Below are 24,764 nucleotides of genomic sequence, written 5' to 3'. Positions count from 1 at the left end.
CAGCAGTACACTGCTCTTTCTAGTGATGGGGTGGCAGCTGACCATGGTGTGTTCTGCTTAGTGTGGTCAGTTTTTATAGTAAAGCAGAGGGACTGCCAGGGATTTCACACAAAGGAAGCAATACAAGGAGAATGGGCTTCTTCCTCATTCAAGTGCATGGTATAGTAGCTGCATATCAGGAATATGAAATATTGGGTTTACAAACCCCTTAAGGAACAAGATGTACTTGCTCTCCTGTAATTTTTTTTTTATTTTGTTATCCTCATTAGAAGGGGCATACAGACAGTCTGACCAGACTTGCAGAGAGTACTCCTACTACTGGCTCTGCCAGCCTAGCAAGCTAAAGTAGTGGGAATGGGGTTAAAATAAGAGGTGGCGGCAATTTCTGCCTACTCTAAACTCCTGGGAAAAGAATGGTGATGGGGGGGACAGATTGCTTAACTGTTACCTAGATCAAGACCGATGGAGCGCTGACTAAGCCAATGCCTCAAAAAGGCAATATTTGGCTGCTGTCATCTCATGTCTTTAGACTGTGTTACAGTGTGGAACATTAATTATGACAGGACATTGGTGCCTGCCTGACTTCTGGCACTCGTCTGATCTAGGGCCAGCTTGTAGGCCATGGGAGTTGCTCTATAATAGACTGGAGCTGGAGAAAGAGGAATTGCTTGGGCATTCTTTAACTGATGATGTAAAGTGATCGTCGGGCTACTGTGCTGACATTGTGCCACATTGTAATTCCAGCTATGAAAGACCTCCATGGTGACAGACAAGGTCAACTGTTCTGTGGGCATGTGTTATCTAAAGGCGATGACATTTGTATTTATATGGCACTAACAATTTATGCAGCACTTTACATGTATTGTACATTTACATTGGTCCATGCTCTCAAGTAACTTAGAAGCTAGGCGACAATGAATCTACCAGCATGTCTTTGGAGTAAGCCGAAGTACCCGGAGAAAATGCATGCAAGCGCAGGGAGGTAGTGGCATTCTTACAGATGAGGAAAGAGTATATGGGTGAATTGGCGCTGCTAATTGATAATGGTGTAACAAAACAATAAAAAATGTAAACCGTATATAAAGTGTGCCATCTTTTCGCCATATAAAGTACAAATATATGTGTGTAAAGTGCTCTAGTACTAATCCATAAATGTATCCAAAATGTGTCCATTTCTTAAAAGGTTCCAAGGTGCATAAATTGATAAACCATCAACACCAACGTATCTGCAAAATAAATTTTGCATAAAAGGTCCACTCAATTTAGAAGTTCATAAATGGTGATGGTGACATTAAGGAATTTCTAATCCACAAAATTTGGTGACTCTTCACACTTGCCCCTCCTCTCAGGTCTGCATTCGCCAAAGGGATGTACCCCTGTACTCTGCAGGGGTAAAAGGCCTCACAATGGAGTCTGATCTTTATCCTGCATCCCCTCTTCGGCATCCACGATCGTTCGCTATACAAAGGGATGTGACACTGCAGGAATAAAAAGGCCTCACAATGGCGTCAACTCCTTGTCCTGGGTTCCCTCATTGGCATTCATCGTTCGGTACACTTGCATATAGATGGATAAGAAAAAAAGGGTGTCCCATTGTGTTAGTAAAATGTGTTTTTTTTTTTTTTTTTTTTTTTTTTTAAAGCACTGTCACTAGTGCTATAAAGTAGTACACAACTATAAAACAAGATCGTTTGGGGCACCTTGCATTCCACAGACCAGAAACTCCAAACCGAAAGTGACGTAGTGATGCTGAAAGCTCCCCCTACATGTTTCGTCATGCCGACGTCATCAGGAGTGGCCTGTATATCTTTATTTTCTTACCGATGACCTTAGTGCTGCAACAAGAGCTAATTGCTAAGCCAGTGCTGCTCCTGTAATTACAGAATCTTGAGCAAATTTTCACCACTGATTTGACTGGAAAACTTGATTTATTTGAATATATTTTGTAAAAAAATCTTATGCACACAGAATTTTTACTGAGAAATCTGTCTGTGCTTCTTGTGTTGGAGAAACATACTCTCCTATTAGACTAGGAGGGTTTATGCATGGTTTTGGGAAATGCTATTATGCAACTGATCTCTGAAAATGGAGCAAAAGGGCACTATAGTTTATAGAGCCCAGATTCCTTGTTTCTTTTTAAACCGGAAATCTAAGTAGGGGTATGGGTGATACTCCACCTCTGGTGAAAGGTTCATAACTCATTACTTGCACCATATATACCCTAATGATCCTCATACTTAGATGAGAAACTTTAAAGAGCCAAAAATCTAGTTGTGCCCATTAACTGGATGAAAAACGGTGAATGGGTTGGAAAACTTCTGCTGAACTAACAATAAATTGAAAAGGTTAATGTTTCTCGTTAGTTTAAAAATTGAACGGTTTGCACTGCCCATGGTGGTGATAAAACTGATTCATTTAGGTCCACTGAACAATTTATCACATGATGGCACTATCCAAAAAAAACAAGTTATTTGAAAGACTAGTTCAAGCGATCTTTCGAATAGTGTATGGCTAGCATTGGTATTTAGAACAAAACATGAAATCTGATCAGCTGCTGTTGGCTACATACAATCTGTTCAGGCACCTATAAACCTCATCGGGGACATGGTACACCCAGTGCTTTAGGATTAGTTTCAGTGCTAATTCAGCTTGATGAGAATAGCTGATGTGTAATTGAACCCCCCCCCCCCCCCCCCCTTTTTTTTTTGCATGCTAGTCTTGTATCCAATGAATAGGTAACTATTCTTGTATGACAGAACGCATCTTCCCACAATGATGCAATGTAGCGTTTCTCAACCTTTTTCCCAGTCAGGGCGCCCCTGAAAAGTGTTATCAGTCTCGAGGTGCCCCATGTTAAAGCTTGGTTCACGTTACTGCGTGTTGTGAAGCATGTGCAATATCGCACTCGTCCTGACATGCAGACAAATGCTCTGCTCTTAAGGGGTGCCATTAACTTCTAATGGTACCCCACACATTGGCAAACACTGGGTGTTTTTGGTGTGCGGCAATTTAAAAGGGTCAGGACTTCTTTCCCTGCATTTCTAAAGGTAGTGCCACCCATTAAAATGAATGGGCCTTGCACACAGCTGCACATATGTGAACCAAGGGCTTGTTCCCATGTGAGGTTGGGGCATTAAAACCACCCTCTTTACTGATTCCCCCCCTCCCCTTTTGCTGCAGAAGATGGGTGTGTACACATGCTGTCCAGAGTTCGGTCTCATCTGACAGGTTCTTTTTTTTTTCCTAGCATAATGCCGTGGGACCTCAAGTGGCACCCCAGGGTGCTCTATTGCCCCGATTTGAAAAAGACCGATGTATGTGTTCTTTCATGATTGTGTGTGCACGCGTGATTGTGTGTGTGCGCGCGTGATTGTGTGTGTTTTGTAGTTTGTGTGTTTTTTTTTTTTTTATGGACAAATACTTTACTGATTAAATTAAAATCGTTTTTGCTATCGTATGAAAAATGTTGTGCTTGTCCTTCTTTTTTTTTTTTTTTTTTTTTTTTTTCTTTGAACCGTCGATCGGCTCTCTAAGGCTGTGTACGAATGATCATATTATCAGACGATTGCTCCGAAAGTGGTAATTACCAAAATCGTGTGTCCTAGGCTTTAGTTGCCTGGAACTTCCCAAGATGAAGGGGGTAAACGTGGAGGATTCATTTCTACTTGATCACCAGGTTCACATGCCTAGTCACATAATTTTGCTTCTCTACCAGCTCTCCATCTGCCATCCCTAATTGGGACTTCTGTCTTTCCAGCCCAGACAACACTTCTTTATCCTTGTGAGAATGAGGAAGGCTTGCCTTCACTGGAGCACAGGTCAATGTGTAAAATGTCCCAAACATATCAGTAGTAGCAGAACCAGTTCCAGCTGCACATCGGCAGGAATACTTACCCTAGGGGTGCAGCAAGCTTCTAGATTGTGAGTGGTGCCAATACGGCGTGCCAAAATTCTGCACACTCCCTAGCAATAAGCACTTCTTTTTCCAGCTGGTATTTTCTAAATGGTTGTTTCTGCTTGGAGTCGAATTATATTATAAAAAATGTCAGCACTCCGAAGTGATCTCAAAATGGGTTGCTAACCAATCAAAAGTCAATATACCAGACCTTCATATAAGAACGTGAAATAAATAATTGCATCGCCTCAAAATTTTATACATAAAAATACCACAAATTTAAAATCCAGTTTGAAAAATCCTAAAGTTATCACCAATTCATCTGTCACAATAAGATCTGTAATCATGTATGCAGTATTTCAACGATCAAAGAACCAACAGATGCACGTTGGCAGAACGCGCGTCTATGGCCACCACTTGAATCTGACGCGGCAGCATGCAGGCTCTTCCCAACGCGTTGCGTGCTAAAGCACGTCCTCCAGGGTCTGCATGTTGAGAGTAGGGCCGAAAAAACTAATCGATTTTGAAATCAATTTTCATAATCGATTAATCAGCCAGTAACATAATGGGGTTAAAAAAACTAAAATGATCCCTTTTTATAGTACAAAAGAGCAAATCGCTACTGTAAATATTACTTTCTCTGTCCCACAGTAAAAAAATGAACCCCTTACAGTAGCGATTATTTGCTTTTTTTTTGTACTTTATTTTTGTTTTTTTAACCCCATTATGTTACTAAACATCTCAGGCCTGGGTCACAAACGCACTACAGTTCATTTACATATTTTCCTATGGGACACGTTCACATCAATGATTTTCTTTTTAGCTGCTGTGTATTTGGAAAGGGCAAGGACTTTTAACGCAAAACGGGGCCATTTTTTTTTTTTGGTTCAATATACTTCAATGGAGAAGCTGTAGAAAAGCATGGAATGTGTTTTTGCTGCAATTTTGTGTTTTGTAATCTGCCCAACAACTCAATGAGCGATTTTATACAGTGCCTTGAAAATATTTATCCCCCTTGAAATGTTCTACATTTTGTCATGTTACAACCAAAAATGTAAATGTATTTTATTGGGATTTTGTGTGATGGACCAACACGAAGTGGCACATAATTGTGAATTGGAAGGAAAGTGATAAATTAATTCAAAAAGGGCTGGCAACTCCGATGCTCTTGAATAAAAGTCCTTTATTGGTTACATGGCTTACGCATTTCGGCTAAGAACCCTTCATTAAAGCACCCATGTAACCAATAAAGGACTTTTATTCAAGAGCATCCGAGTTGCCAGCCCTTTTTGATTCAAGTATTGTATTTATGGGGCCTGAACGTCCTGACTAGAGCACCGGATCACAGTTTGTGGACTTCTATATTGTTAGTGGAGCTCTCCGAAAATGCTAAATGGTTGTACATTTTTTATTTTTTTTTCTACAACTATCCAAACTGTGGAGTGTATTTGTATTCAGCCCCCCTGAGTCAATACTTTGTAGAACCTCCTTTTACTGCAATTACAGTTGCAAGTCTTTTTGGGTCTCTACCGACTTTGCACATCTAGACATTTTTGCCCATTCTTCTTTACAAAATAGCTCAAGCTCTGTCAGATTGGATGGAGACTGTCTCTGAACAGCAATTTTCAGGTCTTGCCACAGATTCTCAATTGGATTCAAGTCTGGACTTTGACTGGGCCATTCGAACACATGAATATCCTTTGATCTAAAACATTCAATTGTAGCTCTGGCTGTATGTTTAGGGTTGTTGTCCTGCTGGAAGGTGAACCTCCACCCCAGTCTCAACTTTTGCTGACTGTAACAGGTTTTCTTCTAAGATTGCCCTGTATTTGGCTCCATCCAGCTTCCCTGTCCCTGATGAAGAAAAGCATCCTCGCAACATGAGGCCACCACCATGTTTCACGGTGGTGATGGTGTTTTCAGGGTGATGTGCAGTGTTGGGCCCCTTTCACACTGGGGCAGGACATGCGGTGGCGGTATAGCCGCGCTATACCGTCGGAATTGACGTGGAACTCGGCCGATAGCGGTGCGGTATTAACCCCCCTAGTGGCCGAAAAAGGGTTAATACCACCCTCAATGTGCCTCTGCTGAGGCGCATTGCCTGCGGTATTACCGTGGTGTCCCATTGTTTTCAGTGGGAAGGAGCGGTATACACACCGCTCCAAAGATGCTGCTTGCAGATTTTTTTTTTTCTCTCCTGCCAGTGCATCGCCTCAGTGTGAAAGCCCTCAGGCTGCTGAGGCAGGAGTCTTTTAGGCGCTATTTTTAGCGCTAAACCGCCTGAAAAACTCTGAAAGGGGCCTAATTTTTCCGCCACACAACGTTTTGCTTTTAGGCTAAAAGTTCAATTTTGGTCTCATCTGACCAGAACACCTTCTTCAACATGGCTTCTTGCAAACAAGACTTCTTCGTATTACTTTTTTTCAACAATGGCTTTCTTCTTGCCACTCTTCCATAAAGGCCAGATTTGTGGAGTGCACGGCTAATTGTCCTGTGGACAGATTCTCCCACCTGAGCTGTGGATTTCTGCAGCTCCTCCAGAATTATCATGGGCCTCTTGGCTGTTTCTCTAAATTAGTGCTCTACTTGCCCGGCCATGAATTTAATTCCATTTTCGAATTGAGCTGTAACATAACAAAATATGGAAAGTAAATGTGTGTGTGTGTGTGTGTTTGTTGTTTTTTTTTTTTTTTAATTTCTATTTTTAAACTGAATGGGTTGCTTTGCAAGGTGAGTTTATTTACTTTAAGAAGTTCAGTGGTAAAGAGGAACATGTTTTCCATTCTGAAGCTTCCCTTCAACCACTTTGCATATTTTATATACTGTAAAACCTTGGTTTGTGAGCATAATTCGAGAAGAGAGGCACCTCCTAAGTGTAGCAATAAGTTGCTAAATGTTGTACCTTCATTAAATGTAACCATATTGCTACACCTTAGTCTCCTCTTTTTTTCTTTTTGATGTAACATGACGCTACTCTTATATCAAGACATCGCTCGTATATCAAGGCAAAATTTATTAAAACCTTTTACTTGTCATGCAAAACGCTCTCAAACCAAGGTTTTACTGTATACTATGATTCTGTACTTGCCAAATATACTGAAGAAATCTCCCTCCACTGAGTCTGGCTGCATCAATTTTAACTGTGGACAGCTGAAGCTACTGCCTGTTCACTTCCTGGATTTACACAGAGGCACACCTGCAGCTGTCATTGGCCCTCGTATGACCCCCCCCCCCCTTTCCTGGGAAACGCTCACGAGAGTGAGGGAGAGAGCTGTGCATGATGTCAGAAGCCTATAGTAAAGAAAGGGGGAGAGTATGGGATTCCCACCTAATCTTAGGCTGTGTAGTACTCACCGATATTTATCGGGGGTGCAATCCAAAATACAATGTAACAAAAGAATAAAACAAAAAAAAGAAATAGACTGCTGCACACCCTTAAGAGTTAACTACAAAAATGTATTAGAATAAATATCAAGAAAGAACACATGTATGTATGGTATAAAAAACACAAGTCCCCTATGATGGGGTAAACCTATCCAAGAAATACCCCCATGGATACCCACTCAAAAGAACGGCATATACCCGTCACTGACGGAAGAAAAGCGCTCGATCATCCCAAATGGAGATCAGGGTCTATAAGCAGCGCACCCACCCTCCACACAACATACAGACACCCCCCCCAAACACAAAAGCACAGAGGAGCCCCAACTATTGGCAATATATTCCTAATGGTTCCCACAACAGGCAGTGGTTCCTTGTAACCACAGTTGAAAAATCACTGACTAAATGGGGGAATGTCAGAAGCCTAGGTTTTTTTCCCCAGACAAACAGGAAGTGGGCTGTATAAGGTATGTACTGTCCGAAAAAAAATTTTACTAGGCAAAGTTAAAACAAGGGCAGAAGATTTAAACACTTCCCTAACGCGCATAGACATATGACGGCGGCAGGAACCCTTTGTCCCTACGGGCCGCCGTCATATGACGTCTTTTACTTCCGAGCCTCTGGGGGACATGCACGCCTGCCGTGTCACTCGGCACCCGATGTGCGTGCCCGGCGGCCACGATGTCCGCTGGGCACCTGCAATTGCCCGTGAACACAGCAGGACCGTGAATCTGTGTGTAAACGCACAGATCCACGTCCTGTCAGAGGAGAGGAGACCGATGGTGTGTTCCCAGTACAGAGGAACACAGATCGGTCTCCTCCCCTTGTGAGTCCCCTCCCCATACAGTTAGAATCACTCCCTAGGATACACATTTAACCCCTTCCTCGCCCCCTAGTGTTAACCCCCTTCCCTGCCAGCCACATTTACACAGTAATCGGTGCATTTTTATAGCTTTGATCACTGTATAAATGTGAATGATCCCAAAAACGTGTTAAGTGTCCGATGTGTCTGTCGCAATGTCCCAGTCACGATAAAAATCGCAGATCGCCGCCATTACTAGTAAAAAAAGACAAAAATGGCATAAATGTATCCCCTATTTTGTAGACGCTTTATTTTTTGCGCAAATCAATCAATATATGCTTATTGCGATCTACATATTTTTGGTAAAAAAAAGAAAAAAAATGTATATAAGAATACATATCGGCCTGAACTGAGGTGGCGGTATAGCGCTGCTATACTGTCGGAATTGCAGTGGTATTTGGCTGTTAGCGGTGCGGTTTTAACCCCCGCTAGTGGCCGGAAAAGGGTTTATACTGCTGGCTGTATAGGCGCGGTTTCCCATTGCTTTCAATGGGAAGGAGCGGTAAACACATCGCTCCAAAGATGCTGCTAGCAGGACTTTTGGAGCGGTCCTGCTAGCGCACCGCTCCAGTGTGAAAGCCCGTCGGCTTTGAAAGGGGCCTAACTGGCAATTACTCGGTCATGCAGCGCTGTATCCAAACAAAATGTTATATAACACAAATGGAGCTTTCTTTTTGGTGGTATTTGACCACCGTTTTAGTTTTATATAATTTAGAAAAAATAAATAAATTTAACATTTTAGGATAAAAATATATATTTTTTACTTTTTCTGTTATAAAAGATATCTAATTTAAAAATAATCTTCGTAAATTTAGACAAACTGTATTGTGCTATGTCTTCGGTTTAAAAAATAAATAAATAAATTCCGCAAAACAATCCAATATACACTATAGTGATAGTTGGTGTTTACAAACAATCTGATATATACTGGATTATTATTATTTTTTTAATACTAGTAATGGCAGACATTAGTGACTTGAAGTGGGACTGCAGTGTGCAATCTGACCCAAACGCTGGGGAAGAACTGACGCTAACATCACCAGTGACACTAATACAGTGATCATTGCTAATAATCTACACTGCAATAATAACACTGGCTGGGAAGGGGTTAACATTTAGGGGCAATCAAGGGGTGTTAACTGTGATCCTACAATGTTTACTGTGTGCACCGCATATTGTTTTTACTGAGCAATATGCCAGTTTTCTATTCCCTGCTTCGCAGGAAGAAGGAAAAGAGGCACATCGCTACTGTCTGTAAAGGGCTCTATGGGTGTTTTTTTTTTTTTTTTACACTGAGCTCTGTTGTCATTCGCTCAGCCGATCAGTGGATTCCGAGCATAGATCAGAGCGTATTCCGCTGATCGGCATGTGTCATAGCACTAAATGGGACTTGTAGTTTTGGAACAGCTGGAGGTCCGCTAATTGCATATCCCTGTGTTATAGCATATGATGGCACAGTCAGGGCTGCATACATGCCCCCCACCAGGAGGTGCTGTATCATGTACGTGAGCGAGCGCTGCAGGGCCGCTCTGCTGTAAATCTGCATAGGTGGTCCGCAAGCGGTAAAGCTTTGACAATAAAACCTAGAATCTGATTGGTTGCTATGCCCCAGATTCTGTGTGCACCAGTTTTAATATATCTTCCTCATCAATTCAATGCATCGAGGGATATACTGGTATACTAGAATTCTTCAATCATGAAAGATTGGCATACATAGCTTTTTCTTCCACTGGAAAAACTTCTGGTGTCTTTAGTAACTTTGCATTTGGAAATGTTGTACTGCTTGAGGCAGGTGACCACCATTCAAACAAAACAAAGATGTACTGGCATCATTGGAAAATGTTGGTATTGGCTATTTATTACCAGGGTAGGTTTGATTTAAATCACTAGTAAAAAGGCTTGAATTAAAGTCTCACTAAAGTTGTTTGTTATTTAAAAAAAAAAAAAAAAAAAAAAAAAAACGTTATACTTACCGCCACTGTGCAGCTCGTTTTGCACAGAGAGGCCCCAAACCTAGTCTTCTGGGGTCCCTCGGCGGCTGTCTCGGCTCCCCCCGCAAGGACTCAACCCCTTCATTCGAGCTTGCGTGGTGTTGAGTTCTTGTGTGCGCGCTCCCATAGCCATAGCCGCTCACTGTATCACTCCCCCCCCCCCCCCCCCCCGGGGAGCGTCATTGGATGTGATTGACAGCAGCGCGAGCCAATGGCTGCGCTGCTTTCAATCCATCCACTGTAACCAATTAACGGCCAGGCTGAGCGGCGAAGAGTATGTTGGGGGTGAGCGCGGGACTTTCGAGGGGTCAGGTAAGTATAACTTGGGGGCTGGTATTGTCGGATGTTTTTTCACCTTGATGAATAGAATGCATCAAGGTGAAAAAACTTTTACCTTTTACAACCCCTTTAAATCATAATTTTTTTAAAGAACTGTTCTCTCTGTCCCGCGGCAGCTCCTCCTCTGACCCGCTGTTGATTCACCGACAATCCCATTCACTTTAATGGGATGGCTGGTGATGCGGCAGTGATGGCACAAGGTGAGGGACGTGGCGGCAGCAGGTGAGTGGATGCCTGCGAACAGGCGCTGCCATGATGGATCTGAAATGACAGGTGCTCTTTAAATGTAAGGAATTATTCTTGCTGGTAGTTGGGAAACCTTCATTTTGTTTGCAAATATTAAAGATTCTATTTGGGATAATAAGCTGTCAGGTTAGTAAAACGGCGATATCCGAACCGATTCAATCATACAGTTTGTAGGTTTGCAAAAAAAATAGGATAAAGGAATTCTCCTGAACTTTGTTTTATCTCATGGTTACTGTGATATTCTGTGAATGCATCAATGCAGTGCATGTCATCTCAGCTTGCAGAGCTTGGATTCATCGAATGAGTTTAGCAAAAATGTAAATTTTGCAGAATCTAAAGCCACGTGCTACATAACCAAGCTCCATTTTCATGCTGAATTAACTAAATTCTTAAGGTTTTCTATTTTAGATGCATATCTTTTAGATTTTTTTTTTTTTTTTTTTACTTCAAAAGCATTCTATTAACTACTTGCCGACCAGCCGCTGCAGTTATAAAGCGGCAGGTCGGCAAAAGCCCGTAGCTATACATCGGCTCTCTAAGCGGCCACTAGGGGCGTCTGTTTATACAATGTATGAACAGCGATCAGTCATTTCCCCTAGTGAGGCCACCCCCCCCCCCCCCCCCTACAGTTGGAACACACCCAGGGAACGGACTTAACCCCTTGCCCGGCCCCCTAGTGTTAACCCCTTCCCTGCCAGTGGCATTTTTATTGTACTGATCGCTATAAAAATGCCAATGGTCCCAAAAATGTCAGAAGTGTCCGCCATAATGTCGCAGTACCGGAAAAAAAACGCTGATCGCCACCATTACTAGTAACCATTACTAGTAAAAAAAAAAAAATGCCATAAAACTACCCCCTATTTTGTAAACGCTATAACTTTTTGCGCAAACCAATCAATAAACGTTTATTGCGATTTTTGTTTTTTACAAAAAATATGTAGAATACGTATCGGCCTAAACTGAGGAATTTTTATATATTTATTTATATATTTAATATTTATATATATATATATAATCTCTTTTTGGGGGATATTTTATTATAGTAAAAAATATAAAAAAAAAAAAAAAAAAAAAAATTCAAAATTGTTGCTCTATTTTTGTTTATAGGACAAAAACTAAAAACCGCAGAGGTGATCAAATACCACCAAAAGAAAGCTCTATTTGTGGGAAAAAGGACGCCAATTTTGTTTGGGAGCCACGTCGCACGAACGCACAATTGTCAGTTAAAAGCGACACAGTGCCGAATCGCAAAAAGTGCTCTGGTCTTTGACCAGCAATATGGTCCGGGGGTTAAGTGGTTTAAATGTATTTTGATTTAAAAAATATATATATATCTATCCACTCTGTTTTATTACTGATCATTGTAGTATGTCAAGAAAACTTGCTGACATTGTACATTTTATTTAGATCTCACGGGACCAGTATCAAGGAGCCCTGATGTCCTCCCGGATGGATAGCAGTCCGCAGTCTCCTGAAGGTGGAACCCACAAGTTGGATAGCAGTATATCGGAGCGCAGTGAGGTTGTGGTGGATGAAACAACCAGTCTTTTAAATCAGAGAAACTCACAGCACAGTTTGCATCATAATGCTGTCTGACCCCAACTCCAATGCTAAGCATCGATCTGCATGTACTTTACCTGCGGATCGCCCTTGAAAAACACTTTGCAATATTTGACTGGGCACAGAGTGCCGGTGCACTGCATGCAAAGCTTTATCCTAAGAGACAAGCGTTTCACAAAGCCTGCAGAGCTGCACTGCACATGACTAAAGGAGCGATTCCTGGTGAGGAGTCTTCACAATAATAATCTGCAGCTCATCATCGGTGGCCTGTGAAGAAAGTGGCTGTTCTACAGCCCCGGACTTGTCTAGAGGAGAACACAAGACTACCAAAGGGGATCTGGAAATTCTGCAATACTTTTGGGAATGATATGATGCTGTGTGGAGCATCAACTCAGGGAAGGAATTCTATATGTGCACTGGAGACCCCTGCCTCGTAGTGGGGGGGTCTATTTGTTTGTCTTCCAGGGGAGTTGGTTGATATAATATGCAGTTGCAATTTATTGACCATTGCTAGAAGGGCCCTCCAGAATGGCTTTGGCCCTGCCAAAAAAAGAAGTGTTTGGTTATTCTCTTCTCTGTGATAGAAGGCATTCTGATACTGATATGTTTACCCAGCACTCCAAATAGGAAATGGTGGTGACCAATAATATACCAGCAATCAAACTGGTTACAGTGTCATAAATTGAACCAATGGCAACACTCGGTTCTCTGTCGGTATTTTCTTCCAGAGATGGGAAAGCTCTTGCTGAATTCTTAGCAGTATGGTAAACCTTATTTTTTTGACCCAAAGTATTTTGTCATGTTCATGTGGTGAGCATTGAGGAACAATGGAATATCCTTGTTGCCGTTATGGAATCTTGTCAGTGCTGGCCACTGCTAACGTTGCAGTTGGAAGGCCTTACGGACTTAACAATAAATAGTTCTTAACTGTGAATTCTTAAAGGCTCTTTTCACCTTTTCGAGAGATTGGCCTATGCAGTCAAGGAGCCCCAGCGGATAATACAATTTAATGAACATTTTACAAAGCTGCACAGATTTTTAATCTTACCTGTAGGTCCACTTAGAAGCCTGACTAATAAACTCGTAATTGGCAACCCTCATGTCCTGACGGGTTGCTTTGACCTGAAAACCATTGGATGGATGCTCATTCCCAGCATTACAGAACTGAAATCCAATGGTTTTCCCATCCTAGCAGTGAGACGGGATGTGGGGGTTGCTAACTAGGTGTTTATTAGCCTGGCTTTTGAGGGGACCCAAATGGCCTACAAGTAAAACAATAAAATGATCATTTTACAAAGCTGCACAGATTTTTTTAATATCTACTGGGTTCCCTTGACTGCATAGGCTATTTGCTGGGAAAGGTGAACACGGCCATAAAAGTGGTGGTAATCATGAAATCCGAACAACGCATACCTGTCTATAGTGTGTACTTGTCTCATCTCCAGAGTACTGTGTGTCATTTCTGTCTGCTGCCACCTTTCTCTGCTATGTGCAGTGACTTCAATCAAGTTTTCATTACACCAAAGGTAAAAAGTTGATGAGAGGGAGCTCCAGCACACAGTGTGTGATTGACAGCCTTATCGCTCTGTTCCTGTGTGAAGGGGGTGTGTCCCTTCCCTCAAATCCTCCAATCCCACGGAGCTCTGCAGAGTGCAACATCAGCCCCCTGCTTTCTGCAAGAACTAAAGAGCTGTATCTGTTCTGGACTTTGAACATCTGTAAAGGAGAGATGGCTGCAGATAAACAGGCACAACCTATGTAGGAGCATTTGTTTTATCTCTGTATCACCTGAGGCCAGCCCGTCATTGGGTTTATGTAAGGGTTTACAACCACTTTGTGCAGTAACCCATAGCAACCAAAATTTAAAATATACTCTGCTGAAGTCAAAGCAGTTTGAGCTAGACTGGTTGCTATGCGTTATGGCACCGAATTGGCACTTAATAAGCATTTATTGAATAAGGTTGGTAATGTCTTTTGATTTATAACTTTTCACACTCTATTTTTCTATAAATGTTTGTTTACATTGCACAGTTTAATTTTACTGTGGAGCGTATGACTTTAATTCTGCACACTGTTTGGACATGTTGCATTTGTAAAGTGTGAGCCCAATCATTCTTAAAAGCCAAACTCCTGGCATACATATATGTATGTAATATAGGCCAGCTGTTTTACTTGCCAGATTTGTAACTCCTTTAAACCCCTTTCACACTGAGGTGGTGCTGGCGTTGGTGGCAAAGCGCTGCTAGTTTTAGCGGCACTTTACTACTGTTATAGCAACGCTTTTCGACCGCTAGCAGGGCGCTTTTAACCCCTGCTGGCGGCCAAAGAAAGGGTTGCAGCGCTGCCAAAGCGATTCGGCAGTGCTGCCCATTCATTTCAATGGGCAGGGGCATTACGGCAGTGGTGTATACACAATTGCCGCACCGCCCTAAAGATGCTGCTTGCAGGAATTTTTTTCCCGTCCTGCAAGAGCACCGCCCCAGTGTGAAAGCACTTGGGTTTCACACTGGGGTGGCTTAAGAGGCGCTTTACAGGCGCGATTTTTAGTGCTAAAATGCCTGAAAAGCGCCCCAGTTTGAAAGGGATCTAAATGATCAGATGGATTTCCTTGCAGACTAAACTGCAATTAAAGCGGGAGTTCACCCATTTGTTAAATTTTTTTTTTTTCTCCCCTTAGCTTCCTGCTCGTTCGGTCTAGGGGAATCGGCTATTTGTATTAAAATATGAGCAGTACTTACCCGTTTTCGAGCTGCATCTTCTTCCGTCGCTTCCGGGTATGGGTCTTCGGGAGCGGGCGTTCCTTCTTGATTGACATTCTTCCGAGAGGCTTCCGACGGTCGCATCCATCGCGTCACTCGTAGCCGAAAGAAGCCGAACGTCGGTGCGGCTCTATACTGCGCCTGCGCACCGACGTTCGGCTTCTTTTGGAAAATCGTGACGCGATGGATGCGACCGTCGGAAGCCTCTCGGAAGACTGTCAATCAAGAAGGAACGCCCATTCCCGCAGCCCATACCCGGAAGCGACGGAGAGGATGCATCTCGTAAACGGGTAAGTACTGCACATATTTTAAAACAAATAGCCTATTCCCCTAGAGAAAACGAGCAGGACTCTAAGGGGGAAAAGTGCCCTCTAAGGGTGAACCCCCGCTTTAAGCAATACAGTTGCAGGGCCTACTCTATCCTGTGCTTGGACAATGTAGAAGCAGCAGCATGTAGACTGACAGAGCTGTGCAAAGCAATATCGCCCTGACTAGCTCGGGGGGCTGACCCCCCACCTTTCCCTGTCTGAGTGCTGCAGTGCAGGATTTAACAGGAGATCTGTGTAGAGATATAGAAGTACTTTTATGTGTTTTGCTGGTAGTTCTACGTTAACTGCACAGACACAACACTGAGGCCTAAATGTTTGAACTGGCAAAACCTTTGCCTTTTGTGTTTTTTGGCCTGTTAGAGTGTCACCAGATTTCTATGTTGAACGCAAGTTTCTACAATACACTTTTCTCAATGGAAAATGCAGCAAATGTACACAATGTGCTTCCTGATGTGCAGCCAAAGCTGACCAGTGTCTGTATCTACAGCAGTGATGGCAAGCCTTGGCACCCCGATGGCTTGGAACTACATTTCCCATGATGCTCAAGCACTCTGCAGTGAGTGGAGCATCATGGGCAATATATTTCTAAACAAATCTGGTTCGCTATCACTAATCTACAGTATGTCAATGAAGAAGACTTAACTACATGGAGGATACTTTCACACAATACACCCAGGATTAGCCCAAATGTAGGAGACGTGGTGCCAAGTATCAAAGGCTTAAAACAAGCCTTACTATATAGTTTCAAGAGAAGTGTTATGTTCGGTATGTTGTGCTGCATATGCTGCCAAGGTTACCCTGGACAGCATGGTGGATCTTCATTACTTGTGCTGTAAAAGGGGTGTGCACAATGTTCTCCCATATAACTCTCAAATCTATATGTTATTAGTGCACACAAAGCATGGTCTTCTTCCTGTGCTCCTCTATAGGACTGCAGCACCAACAAAAAATAAAAAACCCTTCCTCCCTGGGAGCAGTTGTTAAAATTGCTACCTCCAGTGGTTTTTGCACTTAAAGTATAACTAAAGGAAAACTTTTTTTTTTTTTCTTGGTTTTGGATAGAGTGGAAAGGGATTAGAAAATGTATTTTTTCATTGCTGTCTGTGCCCCGTTAGGGAAATTTGCCCTCCTCCTATTTGTCCTGTTTACCATTAAAATAGAATTCAAGGCAAAAACTTGACTACTCACCCCTCTTAAAGCGGAGGTCCGGCTTAAAAAAAAAATAAAAAAAATGTAAAGTTGGCAGCTACAAACACTGTTGCTGCTGACTTTTAATAAGGACACTTTACCTGTCCAGGGTGCCCGCAATGTCGGAAGCCGAGCAATCGCTCGGGTCTCGGCTGCCCCGCCGCCATACTTTGTGAGGGAATCGGGAAGTGAAGCGTTGCGGCTTCACTGCCCGATTCCCTACTGCACATGCTCAAGCCGCTTGGCGCTATGTAAATGGGCGGATGTCTCCTGGGGCACACACACAAAGTCCCAGAAGACACTGCTCCCCATTTCGCAGGAGGCAGGGCGAGGAGGAGACCACTGCTGACAAGAAAGAGGCAGATTAGGAGATGTGCCTAGTAACGGGCACTTTTGGTAAGTATAAAAAAAAAATGTTTTTCCTGATTTTTTTTATTTTTTTTTTTTTTAGCTTTTTTGGCTATTTTTTTTTTTTTTTAGGGTGGACCTCCGCTTTAAGAGCGATTCTGGCTAACCTGTGTGTATGAAAGATCTATATACTTACCTATTTTCAGCTGATCCAGTCGCTTGATCACTTGTGCAAGCCAGTGGAGAGGCGAGAGTGCTCTGATGGCTAGAAATGCCTGGGAGCACTGATGTCATCCACAGGCTCTTATGACCCAGCTGTTGGTATTCCATCTTCTCCCCTGCAGCTCCCACTGACAGAGGGGAGCCGGATCACATTACTGGATTGGAGTAGCCTGAAAATAGACAAGTATGCAGGGCTTTCTTAGGCATGTTAGTCAAAATAGGTGTTTGGAAGAGGGCCAGGAACATTTTTTTTAAGAATACTTCGGTTTTGCCTGGAATTCAACTTTAATACTGAGAGTGGCCGAAAATACCAACTTTTAAGATTGTCACCAAAGCAGGAATAAAGGGTAAATCTTGGATGGGCACACTAGTTCTGGTGATATCCAGGGATTCTCCCACATTGGGGGAGTTTCCTCTCCCTTACTAATTTTGGCTATGGTATAGAAAAGGAAGGGACATCAGAACGCCACAATGGGACACAAAGTGCAAAAAGAAAAACTGACCCTGCCTTACTTTTTCCAATATGAGGAATTTATTTTTCCTTCAGCATTACTTTAATGTGCATAATGAGGTTCCCTGTATTTGAAGACGAGCAAAAGAAATACAAATTTGGAATGTATATGTATGTTCAGTTACTCCTCCCCCTTTTTTTTCTTTTAGCAAATTTTCAAATCCGTTTTAATTCCAAGCTGTTGTATTAGGTTAGTCTGTATAATACAGACATAATTTTAGGTTCTATAAACAGGTATTTTAAATGCTTGCTTGTAAATTGTGTGCCCGTCACAGTAGGTTAATTAGTAGCACTACGGTGGGCACATAATCTGTAATTTATATAGCACAAATTGGCTTTTTCAAGGAATAGTTTAGCGTTGAACAGTTCTTCTTTCTTATCCCTGTCCTCTGTACCCATAGAAACACGGTATAGTGTTGGCATGATCCCTCATCTTAGTCTGGACAGGATGAAGCTACCTTTGCCAGATTCTGAATAGGACATGTCAAGTGATGTACCACATCTGGTACTGCATTGGTTATTTTATAGATAATAGTGTAGAAAATATTTATTTCAAATATAGCTGCAGGCTTGCAATGGAAGCAACTCCAAACCCTTTCTAAAGCACTTATAGTGGTGCCCCTGAAAGAAAATGTGCCCATATTATGTACTACCCCTTTAAACCTTCCAGCCTTTTGATCACTGGTAGAGGCAGTTGTTTTGGGAGTTGGGACGGTGTTCATAAGAACATCTGCCCCTTGCAAACCAGCTGCTTCCCATCTCTAGGTCTAGGGTGGAATTGGTCGGTCCATGCTAAACCTCCGGATTCAGCCATGCGTAGAGTCTGTGGGGTTGCAACACCAAATGGCTACTTATATCTTTTTAAGGCTTTCTCTGATCTACTTCATAATATATAATAAGAAGTTCAATGGGAGTGGATATGTTGCTGGACAAGGGGTCTGTGGTACGGAGGTTTTGTCTCTGAGAGACATATAAAAAGCCTTTTGGGTGAAGTCGCAAATATCAGTTTATGTCACACTGTTTTGTTTTATGGTTTTAGTTTTATTTGACGAGTGAACAGTATGCACAAGCCATAAACAGTTTCTTGTATCTGGAGCTGCCATCTTCTGTAGTGGCAAATCAGATCCTTCTTTGCTCAGGGACTCGGAATTAATCAGATGTTAGAAATGGTGTTTACGGAGTTCCAGAAGAAGGGAAATGTTTGTTTGTTGTTTTTTTCTTTGTTTTTTTTGTTTTTCCCCTCAGGAGGGGTGGTGGGTGAAACGAGGGTACGATTTCAGATGACTGTAAATATATAATTGTTTAATTATTAAAGAGTTTATTATATAAGCTTGCTTGGAGTTCATCAAATTCTGTTTCTGGTTTATGTCAAGCCAACGTCCTCGAGTGCTGTGTGGCCCATTCATCTCTATAGGGAAGGTAACGCTGTTACTGGTCCATGATGGCACATTTCTAGCATCTACAAATGGCAGAAAGGAGCAACACAGTGTGCTGATTTGTTTAGGAGTCCTTGCACATGATGGTATTTCTAGTTTGAGTTGTGACAGGTAATATTATTATGGAATACAGTATATTCTAATGCAATGCCAATGATGTTTTGACTGTGGGAAGAAAAAGTAATGTGAAGACGTTTTTGGGAAGACCTGGAGATAATGGAGAACTCAGAGTAAGGTAGGGGTTCCTGCTGGAAAGGCGAAATCTTATTCTATATTTAAATTTTACCTGCCTTGTTAACATGGAACCTTTGAAATGGCTTTCAGGCCTTAATCTTGGTTTACACCTATACGTTCGCTGCGGCCCGTTTTTGCACAAGCACAGCAGATTCAATGGTGGAGAAGGATCTGGGGGTTTTGGTAAATCATAAGCTTAAAGCGGAGTTCCGGCCACAATTTCACTTTTTAAATATAAATACCCCTGTAATACACAAGCTTGATGTATTCTAGTAAAGTTAGTCTGTAAACTAAGGTCCGTTTTGTTAGGTTGTTACAGCATTTAGACACTTTATGAAATAGAAATTGACTGGGGCCATCTTAAGTGTGGGCATCATGAAGCCAGACTGTATGACTTCCTGGATTTCAGCCTTTCAGATCTCGTACATGCTCAGTGCTGCACAAGCAGTGTCAGATCAGGTTTCAGCACCTGTGCTGTCCAAGTCACATGATTCTTTGAGACTGGGGAGTGCACAGACTCCTGGAAAGTTACACCCACTACATTCCCAGGAGTCTGTGCGGTGTAGGTTAGGAAGAATTAAGCACCTAGGTGCAGGAAGTGGGAAGATTAACTGTTCTGCCTTGCAACAACACTTTGAAGGCATCTAAAAAAAAAAAATTCGTAAAGGACTAATGACATTTTTTTTTTAAAACTACTGATGTAATGTTATATTTATGGGTGGAACTCCACTTTAATAATGGCATACAATTCCAAGCTGCAGTTTCTAAAGCGAGCAAAGCCCTTTCTTGTATTGAGAGGTATGGACTCCAGAGAGAGAGAGATATAATTTTGCCCCTGTACAAATCATTAGTAAGATCTCATCTGGAATATGCAGTTTAGTTTTGGGCACCAGTTCTCAAAAAGGATATCGGGGAACTGGAGAAAGTGCAGAGAAGGGCAACCAAACTGATAAGGGGCATGGAGGAGCTCAGCTATGAGGAAGGATTAGAGGAACTGAATTTATTCCCTCTTGAGGAGACTAAGGGGGAGGGGGATATGATCAACATGTACAAATACATAAATAGTTCATATAGTGAACTTGGTATTGAGTTATTCACTTTTAAGGTCATCACAGAAGACAAGGGGGCACTCTTTACGTCTAGAGGAAAAGAGATTTCATCTTCAAATACAGAAAGATTTCTTCACAGTAAGAGCTGTGAAAATGTGGAATAGACTCCCTCCAGAGGTGGTTCTGGCCAGCTCAATGTACACAATATAACTGGGTACTGACATTTATAGGTAAAGTTGATCCAGAGAAAATTCAATTGCCTCCCGGGGGATCAGGAAGGATCCCCCCCCCCCCTGTAGCAAATTGGTGCATGCTTTGCTGATATGTTTGTTTTTGCCTTCCTCTGAATCAACTGTGGGTATAGGTTTGTGTATATGGGATTGTGTATTTTTTTTTTGGTTAAACCTAATGGAGTTGTCTTTATTTTTTTCAACCTTACTATGCCTATGTAGCTCATTCACTTGAATGGGCTGCTGTACCAGTGGGAAATGCAGGAAAGGGGTTTCTGCACCTTTTTAAAGCCACCGGGAAACCCGTTTCTCTTTCCCACCTTGCAAATTCCTGCACCCGCAAATGCATGGTTTAGATGCGTGGGGGTGCCATTATGAATTACTGGCAGTCCCTGTGTGTCTGTAAAAGGGCTGCGAATTTTGGGGGTGGGAACAGGTGCGATACCCACAACCCCCTGAACAAGTGTGAACCTAGCCTTGGACCTATGTGTTTAGTGCGGCCTTCGGTTTTTGAATGGGCACAGCAGTCCCTTTCCTTGAACATATTCAAACTGTCTATTGTTGCTTTAGTTGCACTTTAGTCAGAAAATGAAGTCCTGCTAGATCACTTGAGGCTGGCCCCTTTTGCAGGTATAGCAAATGTCAAACATTAAAAATAAGTGTCTATACTGTTTTAAAATCCAGTAATACATTGTCTAACCCCACTCTGCACATGCTCAGTTGATCTCCAATTTTAGGCACAGCTAAGTTTGTAGAGGCGGATCTGCTGACGACAACCTTCAAGCAGAATTAAACCCTCATATCCTTTACAGCCAAGAAAGCTGATTCTGTTTAAACTGCAACTGCCATGGTGCTGCACATGTGATCAGTTAGGACACCAGCTATTTGATGGTTTGACAGTTTGGTTGAGGACACAATCACCAAACTGTCTAAGCTCACAACACCAATCGCATTCTGCAATCCACCAACCAAAATCTACTCCAGATACCCAAAGCCAGATACAAGTCCAAAGGAGAACGAAGATTTGCGGTCCAAGGACCCAGACTATGGAACGCTCTACCAACCACCATCCGACTGGAGGCAAACCACCTGGCCTTCAGGAGAAAGATCAAGACCCATCTCTTCTGAGGGCCCAGGGAATGGATACCAAGCGCCCAGAGGCGATTCAGTTCGCATGTGTTGCGCTATATAAGTTTCTCACTCGCTCACTCAATCTAATGTGACAGTTTGCATTTTCAGCTTGTAACTGTTTTTTGAAACCAGTAAATTGATGGGTCTAGTTCTGCTTTATGATTTACTGTTGAGGTGTTTTGGGCTTCAGCAAAATGGCAGATTCAAGCAAGAAGTAACAGGACCAGTGCTGGAGGCAATTCAAAGCACACACTAATTTTGGTAGCATAATTATTAAAGCAGAGTTCCACCTATCCCCCCCCCAGTGCCACCCTTCGGGGGGGGGGGGGGGGAGTAATTACACGTCCCTACTGAGAGGTCTTTCCACGATGGGATCATTCAGAAATTTAGCCCTCCTGTACTTCCCCCTCTGCTACCGGGCCATTCATAAAGTGCAGCGTGCTTCGTGCTTGCACAGCAGGGAACCGGCTGTGAAGCCGAAAGGCTTTCCAATTGGGAGCAGTGACTGTCCATGCAGCTGCTGCATCACCATTTTCACTTCCACCTTCCCATTCTCTCCCCCACAGCGCAGCTACCATACTTCACATTATTATCACTTTTTCTGTTAGGATCAGATCCACAGGTGCTGCTGCAGTACCCCCCCTCCCCCAGTCAGCGCTGGAGTTCTCTATTTCTATAGTATGTCATAGAAGGCCCCAGAGTCCCAAATGCAAAACCTGTTATCCAGGAAATCTGCTTTTTTTTATTTTTTATTAATAAGTAAAAAAAAAAAAAAAAAAAACAGACAATTTACCCCAACAATTACAACATTAGGAAATGAACAATATTCACTTTCCCACAATTTTTCAGCATCTAATGCAATTTGAAAGCACATGGCTACATTAGAGAGCCTTGTCCTCATGTCAAAGCCCTATGAAGCTACCAATGTTTAGGCTGGCCATACACAGATTGAATCAAGATTTGAACCGTTAATGGGCAGGCTAAATGTACCCAGTTTATCGATTTGATCAACTTTGGTACAACCAGCCTGCTGGGTTCCCTTCAGATTATTGCAAGCGGCTGCTAAAGCCACTAATGATGATCATGGTCTTCTCCTGGTGGAGACTGCTTCCCCCGCCCGCCCTGGGGAGACTTAAAAGGTTTGGTCATCTTTACTGGGGGAGGGGAAACATGCCTATGCAAATAAGGGGCATCTGTAGATAAAAACAAACTGTGCAGCTTTGACTGACTTTGAATAATGTGCTTGCTATAGGTGTAGGCCTGTATGTAGCTCATAAAGCCTAACAGGAAAATTCCTAGGATGTTGCCAATGGTTACTGCCATCTGCTACTGTTCACCATCACAGGAGTAATCTCTCACACTCTGAGCTCAGCACTACTACATGTGAGGAGCATTGAATCTGACACAGAACTCTCTCCTGTGATGGTGGAGGTAAACACAGCTGGGCGCCTCTTGGCAATGTCCTCAGAGTATTCCAGTCAGGCTTCTTGAGGTACATAAATGTCCCACACCTACAGCAGGGGCTTTATTGAACTTTAGTCAGAGCTGCACCATTTGCTTTCATCGACAGACACCCCTTATCTGCATTGGCATTTTTTTTTTTGGTAAAGGTGAAGTATACCCAGGGCTTTTTTTTCAGCAGGAATGTGGGGGAACGCAGTTCCGGCACCTCTAGCTCTGAATGTATGTAATGGCAAGGGGTGCTGGGGTGTACTGGAGGGTCTATTAATGCTGGCTTCTGGGGGATCTATTGTTGCTGGAAGGGATCTATTTTTACAGGGGTAGAGTCTTTTGTTGCTGGGGAGGTCAGTTGTCGCTGGTAGAGAAATTACTTGGCACCACAAATTGATACTTGGTTCTGAATCCATTACTGAGAGGTGGGTAGGGGGTGGAACCAAGGAATGGTGCCCAGGGGTGGTTAGGGAGTGGAACCAAGGAATGGTGCCCGGAGGTGGTTAGGGAGTGGAACCAAGGAATGGTGCTTGGAGGTGGTTAGGGAGTGGAACCAAGGAATAGTGCTTGGAGGTGGGTAGGGAGTGGAACCAAGGAATGGTGCTCGGAGGTGGGTAGGGAGTGGAACCAAGGAATGGTGCTTGGAGATTGGTAGGGAGTGGAACCAAGGAATGGTGCTCATAGGTGGGTAGGGAGTGGAACCAAGGAATTGTGCTTGGAGGTGGGTAGGGAGTGGAACCAAGGAATGGTGCTTGGAGATTGGTAGGGAGTGGAACCAAGGAATGGTACTCATAGGTGGGTAGGGAGTGGAACCAAGGAATGGTGCTCGGAGGTGGGTAGGGAGTGGAACCAAGGAATGGTGCTCGGTAGGGGGTGGAACCAAGGAATGGTGCTCATAGGTGGGTAGGGAGTGGAACCAAGGAATGGTGCTTAGAGGTAAGTAGAGGGTTGGAACCAATGAATGGTGCTCGGAGGTGGGTAAGGGGTGGACACAACAGGTGACACGGAAGTAGGGAGTTCCTGCACCTATTCTCCAAGAAAAAAAGCCCTGAGTATACCTTTTATAGAAAATTTATTAAATTCCGCGCTAAGGTATGGGTGTATGGGCTGCTGCTCCACTGATAAACCTCCCTAAGAAGGAATGTATTGAAATATTTGATATAGTATAGGGGTGGTGGCGCTGTCTAAGGGTGGTCACTGAAATCCCAGTTGCCAATGTGTTGGTCCCTGAAAACCCAAAGGAAGGGTGAAGGTGTATAAAACCGTTTGTCGGACACTGTGCGGTGGGTTCATGAAGTATACCTTTTACCCTGGTTCACGCTGTGGTGTGGCAAACCACATTCCTGGTGAAATTACATGGGAATCTTCAGCAGTGCAATTTGACCCATTATTTTGCGTGGCTCAAATTGCAGCGAATTCGCACCAAAAGCGTGCAGGCCCCCACTTTATCTATTTTTATTTGGTTGCACTAGAACCGTATCTCGTGGGTATTCATACCCATGCAATCTAATTTTGCAAATGGCACTGCATTTTGAGAACTGATTTCAGGGGGTCGCTAACATACACACCCACATCGATTCATATGAACGGGGTGCGATTTG

The 24,764-nt window shown here is 43.0% G+C and overlaps 1 protein-coding gene across 1 annotated transcript in view; it reads left to right on the top strand.

The window, feature by feature from the left end:
- CNNM4 (cyclin and CBS domain divalent metal cation transport mediator 4) overlaps window positions 1–13,557 on the top strand; it is a 53,573-nt gene extending 40,016 nt beyond the window's left edge. The window contains exon 8 of the mRNA XM_040345952.1: window positions 12,122–13,557. Within this exon, the coding sequence (XP_040201886.1) occupies window positions 12,122–12,310 (189 nt within the window). The 3' untranslated portion in view covers window positions 12,311–13,557. The remainder of the gene's footprint in view (window positions 1–12,121) is intronic.
- The last annotated feature ends 11,207 nt before the right edge of the window (window positions 13,558–24,764 follow it).

Source organism: Rana temporaria, chromosome 3, assembly GCF_905171775.1.
Source record: "Rana temporaria chromosome 3, aRanTem1.1, whole genome shotgun sequence".
Lineage (NCBI taxonomy): Eukaryota > Metazoa > Chordata > Amphibia > Anura > Ranidae > Rana > Rana temporaria.
The sequence above is the reverse complement of the archived record's forward strand: the minus strand, read 5'-3'. Positions and strand labels throughout refer to the sequence as shown.